Source organism: Octopus bimaculoides, chromosome 23, assembly GCF_001194135.2.
Source record: "Octopus bimaculoides isolate UCB-OBI-ISO-001 chromosome 23, ASM119413v2, whole genome shotgun sequence".
Classification (NCBI taxonomy): domain Eukaryota; kingdom Metazoa; phylum Mollusca; class Cephalopoda; order Octopoda; family Octopodidae; genus Octopus; species Octopus bimaculoides.
The window spans coordinates 32625549-32632906 of NC_069003.1; the positions used below are offsets into that span (position 1 = coordinate 32625549).

The 7358-nt window shown below is 33.9% G+C and overlaps 1 protein-coding gene across 1 annotated transcript in view; it reads left to right on the plus strand.

Moving 5' to 3' along the window:
- Positions 1-7358, plus strand: part of LOC106883544 (tight junction protein ZO-1) — a 593195-nt gene that overhangs the window by 544344 nt on the left and 41493 nt on the right. The window contains exons 26-27 of the mRNA XM_052975956.1: positions 1173-1411; positions 4889-5107. Of these exons, the coding sequence (XP_052831916.1) occupies positions 1173-1411; positions 4889-5107 (458 nt within the window). The remainder of the gene's footprint in view (positions 1-1172; positions 1412-4888; positions 5108-7358) is intronic.

Genomic DNA, 7358 nt, shown 5'->3' on the forward strand with positions numbered 1-7358 from the left:
ATTCTTTCATCTTTTTTTGATATTTTGTTCTCTTTATTTAATTTTCCTTTTATATAGGTACAGGCATGATTGTGTGGTTATGAGGTTCACTTCTCAACCACATGGTTCTGAGTTCAGTCTTACCGCATGGTACCTTGGGCAAGTGCCTTCTGCTATAGCTCCCAGGTCAAGCAAAGCCATGTGAATGGATTTTGTAGATGGGAACTGAAGGAAGCTTGTTGTATATGTGTGTGTGTGTGTGTGTGTGTGTGTGTGTGTGTGTGTGTGTTAGTTACTTTCTCTTTGCCTTGATTTCATGTGATAGTTGTAAATGAGTTTCAGTGTCATACAAGTGGTGTCCTTTGTTTCCAACCTTAAGTGAAAACATGTCTAGTCATTGGGAAAATATTACCTTATTTCGAAACAGGTGAGGGTTGGTATCAAGAAGGGCATCCAGCCATAGAAAATCTGCCTCAACAAGTTCCCTCTGATCCATGTGAGCATGAAAGAATGGAAGTTAAGGCTCTGCTCATTTTAATTGATGTGACCAGCATGTTGCTCTGGTCAGCATGTCAATCCATCCGACAATGGAGCCCCGTGACAAAAGTATCTCACCCAGCATCCTAACAATTTCACCAATCCTCCACTGTAGATTGAGGGTTCATTTATCAACCCTAGAAAGATAAACGGCAAAGTTGACCTTGGTGGAATTTGAACTCAGGGAACAGGGAGCCGGAACAAATACTGCAAGATATTCTGACACTCTAATGATGATTCTGATTCTACCAACTCACCAGGTTCCATTAATCCTTTGCCAGTCCAGGACATATTTACATATTTCTTTTGTGTCCATGTATGAATATTATGCACATTCCTAATTTTTTTTCAACAACCAGAATATCTTTGGACTTATGGAAAGGAAAGCTTTATATTATTCTGAACATAAAAGGTGACAGAATTGTTAGCATGCTGGGTAAAATGCTTTGCCTTTTATTCTTTTGGTGACACCAAAATAAGTACCAGTTGAACACTGGGATCAATTTAACCAACTTAGCCCCTCTGCCAAAATTTGAAATTATTATTCAGAACATATGAAACAAGGGCTCACTAAAAGTATGAAAACAAGCATGGATGTTTAGGGCAAAAGGTTAAACAAGGTCAATTGAATAAATTTGTTTCATTTATTTTTACAGATTTACAATGATTCATCTTCATATAGCAGTGATTCATACAGTCGGTATACATCTAATCCTGCTAACAAACACGATGACAGCAAGCTTCAAGAAAAATTTGGTTCATTGTTTAATGCAAAGCGTATTGATCGGAATACCTCATCGCATGACCCATATCGCTTCACTCGCAGCACAGCAAATCCGGTCAGCACCATCAATGTAGATAAAGCAAAATTATCAGACCTATCCGCCAAGTATCGGTAAGGAACCGAACCATTTTTCTCTGTCATCTCAAAAACTAACACCAAAAATAAGGAAAGTAGCTTAAGGGAACTAGACATGTGCAGTTCATTGCAACAGCTTTCATTGCAATCATTATCTATAGACTACAGTTTGTACTTTTGTGTAGCACAATGACTGGTGCAACACATTCTGCTGTCTGTCATTACTTGCCTAAGAGTTCATCAGTAGTCACAACACCACTGTTCTCCATCTAGACCATGACCATGGTTTTAGAAGTATGTTCCTGGTTCATCCTCTCCATGTCTTGGCTAGTGAGTAACATTGAGCATTGCAGACCAGTGTCCGGCAAGCAGTAACCATCTTTCTGTTACGTTGTTGACAGTTACCTTTATTGATAATGCATTTTATGAAACATGAAAGCAATTCATAAATATCCAACTGAACGTTTCAAATTGAATTAAAATTAATGAATTTATCTAATTTTAAAGATATAATTGATAAGATATCTATTCTTTGTATTTTCTTTTCTTTCATTTTAATTTGAAGTATTTGAAATTATTAGTTTAAACAATATCATTCACTTTTGTATTCCTTATGTAATAATGTATTTTGCTATGGAAACAAACTACCTCAATCAAAAAATTACTTTACATGTTTCATATTTTGTCTTTTAAACCTATTCTTTAGAATTTGATAATTAAATTTTTAGCTTTTTTTATTTTTGCTGCTGCTAATTGTTGCAATTTAGAATCCAAGCATAGGAAAATCTTGTTTATTTCATTTGTGTTAATGTTTACTTTGTATATATCGTCTACAAATTGTGCAAATGACTCATTTAACTCTTTAGCATTTAAACCGATTGTATGCTGCCCAAATATTCTACCTGTTTCATGTTCAAACCAGCCAGATCTGGCCTCTCACACCTGCCCTACAATGTCGTTGTAAAAACAAACAATTATATCATTGAAATCCCAGAGCTATGAGATAATGCACAATTAATTCAAAACAATGTGAATAAAGCTTTACATTTGACAGAATATTTTGAATGCTAAAGGGTTAAAGAAACTGAATAAATCTAGTTTTATTGAACTCTGACTTGTAATACAATGTTTTTTGTTGTTCCTATCCCCTCCTGCCTCCAGCTGATTCTCCAGACTTTTATTTTTCCCCATGTTTTTCCCTATATATACATAATTCCATTTTTCTTCTTTTTTTGTTATTTTTGAAAAAAAGATAAAAAGAAATACTTATTCGTTTTTGGAAATTTAATTATGATATGTGGATAAGGTTATTTATAAAATAAATTTTCAATAAAAATGATTACGATGTAAGAAGAAATCAAAGTTTAGAAGGAGAAAAAAAATTAGGGAAATTTAAGGTACCATATTTTTAAGTACTTTCAATGCCGCTTGTATTAGTCAATAGCAATTAGAAAAATAGGAAAGCAAATCGGCCAGTTAAGTGAAAATTGATTTTGAAAGGTTTAGACTAGCTACGGGCAACCTCTTTCAAGAAGCAGGTCACATGAGACATGGTGCATCATCAGGTGGGCCATACAACTGAAAAGAATCAAAGTAATGTTTAGTTAGGTGTGCCATTTAGAAAGTCCTGTGAGTCACAGGTTACCTGTGACTGGTTCAGACTTTCAAAGAGCTTAAATCAACAAAGCTCAATTTAAAGAAACAGAAACATTATGAGCAAAGACTGGCTTGGAGAATGAAGTGTATGTTTAGCAATTTCTCTAATTCCTTTAATTGGTTTATAACATGGAATCAAAGAATATTTTTAAATATTTCTGTGAAAATGTTGTATTAACTGATATAACCTTTGAATTGAATATCAAGCATACAACTATGATAATTGGAAATAACTAGAATAGTTTAAAAAACAACTAAATGTAATTAGAATAACAGAAAATTAATTATGAGATTGCAGAAAAGTCATGATAGTCATTTAAAATATACACACTAAACAATGATGATGATGATATAGTGTTATACTCACTTTTGTTTTATTTTGGAATTGCATATTATAATATGAGAAAAAATTTATTGAATGTCTACAGCTAGGTCACAGACATACTTCTATTGCAAGTGTTCCTTCCTTCTGCAGGTCCTCAACTTCTGATAGAGACATGTGGATATGAGGGCCATTGTGACATATGGCATGTCTTGGTCATTTTAACCCTTCTGTTACCATATTTCTGTTCAAACACACTGTTGTTGTTTCAATAAATTTTGAAACTAATAAAGAAATTAGTAAAATAACATGTTCATCATTAAGCTGGTGTTTGGAACATAAATGGAAGTTTTTGATTTAGATAATTTAAAACAGAAAGTTTGTATCATAGGACCAGGGGTTGTCTTAAGCAGACTGGTATCAAAAGGGTTAAATCTGGTAGAGTATATCCCTCTCCAGATCTGAACAGAGCCAACTCTGTCCAACACTGATAAATCTACAAGGTTGCCATTTGTACTGCTTCTAATAGCAATCAGCTCTTGACCAGTTAGTATAGACTTAGATCGATCTTTAAGTACTTGTTCAAAAAAACTGGATATGAATAAAGAACAGGCTTTCAAACTGAAGAACTAATGGAATAACTGAATATCCTTCTTAGTTTATAAAAAAACTGGTCAGTTACTGATTTCCAACAGATTTTATGAAGCTTTGTCTATGATTATAGAAGTAATAAAAAAGACTATTTCACACTTTGCAGTACATAATATTATCAAGAAATAAAACAAAAGTAAACATAGATATGTGTGTATGTTTTTGGTGAAGTGGTTAGAGTTTTGCATTCATGATTGCAAGATCGTGGTTTCAAATCCCAGACCAGATAGTGCATTGTGTTCTTTTGCAAAACACTTCATTTCATGTTGCTTTCAGTCCAGTCAGCTGTAAATGAGTGACTCTGTGATGGACTGGTGTCCTGTACAGGGGTAAATGATGTGATCTCTGTCACTCATACCCCATGGAAACTGGGTAATCAGTTCTATGAGTCCTAGGGTGACTCAAAGCAGTACTTAGTTGTGCATGTTTTAGATGGTATTTTTCCACAATGTAATATTGTTTCAAGTACACCTGAGCATTGTATACAAGAAGTTCATTTTATATATATATATATATATATATATATATATATATATATATATATATATATATATATATATATATATGTATATGTATACATACATACTGGATATTGTGTCTTTTAGATTTCAGCATACCAAACCATCAAGCATGGGAAACATTGATTACAAATCAAGTCATTTGCAAAGCAAATTTGGGTTTGATGTAGTTTAATTAGCATTTAGAAAATTAGAAAAAACATTATCCCAAAAAATTCATAAGATATTTTAATGGGCGTAATGGTTATATAATTTGTATGGCTCAGCAGAAAGCAGGATGTAGGGAGAAGTTAAAAAAATGTAGGAAACCTTAACATCTAATTATATTTGTCATTTTCATGGCTAAAATGACTTCTCTTTCTACAGTAAAGAAGAAGGAAAAAACAAAGTTGGAGCCAGGTCCAACTCCTCTATAGATCATATGCAGGATGATTTTACATTAGACAAGAGGGGTAAAGGGACATCTTCCAACAAAACAACAGGCAAAAAAGAACCACCTCCAGTCCCTATAAAAACATACACAATGAGAGACCGAGGGATTGAACCTGATGATAAACAATTGAGAAATTATGAAACTGCCAGTCGGTAAGGAACATAAGTAAAAAAAAGATAGTATGTTTATATGTGTATGATGATGTGTGTGCATGTGTATGTGTTCTGTAACTGTTGTGATGGAGAGAGAGATGGCCAAAGGGATAAGAATTTTGCTTTGCCATCACAATATTCACAGGTTGATTCCCATTGTACTATATCCTTAGACAAGGATGCACCCCATACAACCATAGCCTCTGGTCAACTCTGACTGACAAAATAACATCTCATCTATGAGAAGAGAATGATATTTCAGCTTATGACTAATAACATTAGCAGTTCAACTATGCTATGACATAAGATAATATAACATTATATCTCAGTTATGATGATGACGACATCTCAGCTATGACAGAAGACAACATGTTAAATCTAAGCTACTGGTTATGATTATGATGTTTCAGCTATAGCAGATGACGACATGTTACACCTAAGCTGTATATGAGACAATACAACATTTTATACCAATTCTCTAACAGCTCTGTTCTATGACAGATATACAGCACCCTGTAAGACAAGGGGCAGTGACTTGATTTGATATATCATCAGCTTTTTAGAGCCAACATAGGGGCTTCTATGTCAGTGGTTCTCAACCAGGGTCCATAGAAGGTTTTTATTGTTAAAATATATGTGCAATAAACTGGTTATACTTCTGCAGTGCACAAAATATTTTAACAACATTTTTATACAATTCCTTATAATATTTAATTATAAAAATATAATAATAGGATTTTTTTTAACATCAAATGGCTATGTGGGTCCATCCAAGTGAAATAGAAATCAAAGTTTAAAAATGGTTGAGAACCACCGATCTGTATGATCATTGGACTGGCTAGAAAAGCTACCAAATTTCCCTTAAATCATGCTGCATTGCCTTAAAAAATGGAAGCGCACATCACTAATGAAAGTCTATATATATACACTGTCTGAGTAAAAGCTGAAATGGTCAAGTTTGACTCAGATACCTCATGGATCTAATTGATTTGGGCTAACCTGGGGCAGAACAACATCAGCAATGATTGACTTCTTAACAGATTTTAACAGCTTGTAGCATATCAGGACCTGTGTTCTTGGCTTTCGTTATGATCTGGAGATTAGATGAACAGGATAACATTCCTGTTGTCATATAACTCCAGGTTAGCTCTGAATGAGCATTCATATGATCAAAAACATTCCTTTTTCTCCACAACCCCTGCCCCATGATAGCTAAGTTTTTATTAGTTAATTTGTAAAGGCGATGAACTGGAAGAATCGTTAGCACACCGGACAAAATGCTTAATGGCATTTTATCTGTCTTTGTGTTCTGAGTTCAAATTCCACCGAAATCGACTTTATCTTTCATCTTTTTAGGGTTGACACAATAAATACCAGTTGTGCACTGGGGTTGATGTAATCGACTTACCTGCTCCCCCAGTTTCAAACCTTGTGCCTGTAGTAAAAAGAATATTATTCAATTTGTCCTTCTTTGTTTAATATAGTGGGAATGTGCTTCCAGAGAGGTTTGGCTGTTATTTCTAGCAGGTCAGGGGGCCATGATTAGCTTGTTTGGAATAACCTTTGTTTATAGGTATGTCTGTTCTGTCAGGGTTGACCTGGGGGCAGGGATGAGGCTAAATAATAAAAATAACATTGCCATCAACCTGTGTGTGTGTGCATGTGCATGTATGGGTGCACATGCTTGTGTGTGTGTATGTGTGTGTGTGTGTAAGACAGAGAGGGTCTTTAAATTGCTCGACTATATTAGAACTAACTAATGCTTCCCTAAAACATATGCCATAATCTCATAATCCAAATGTCATTAATATCTAAATTTAAAAGCTTAGTGCTAACCACACATAGTCTAACTAACAATGCTAATTAATTGGTCATTACATAAAGAGATTTTAGAAACAAATAAATGAAGTTCTCTTTTTCTATCTTCTGCCCTTTTATCTTTCACTCTTTTACTTGCTAAATATTTCTTTTTTTCTTTCTTTTTTCTTTCCAATACCCTGCTTCTTTGTTGTTACCTTTCACCCCTTCTCATGTCATCCACTGTGTGCTTTTAACCCTTTTTGTTGTTTATTGTTCATTTATTGTTTTTATTTATTCTTTTATGGGTTTCAGTTGCGGGACTGCAACTATGCTGGGGACATAAGCTTTATAATTTTTCAATTTTTTTTTTGTTTTTGCTTACCATATTTTCTGGCATACAAGTTGACATAGTGTGTGTGTATATATATATATATATATATATATATATATA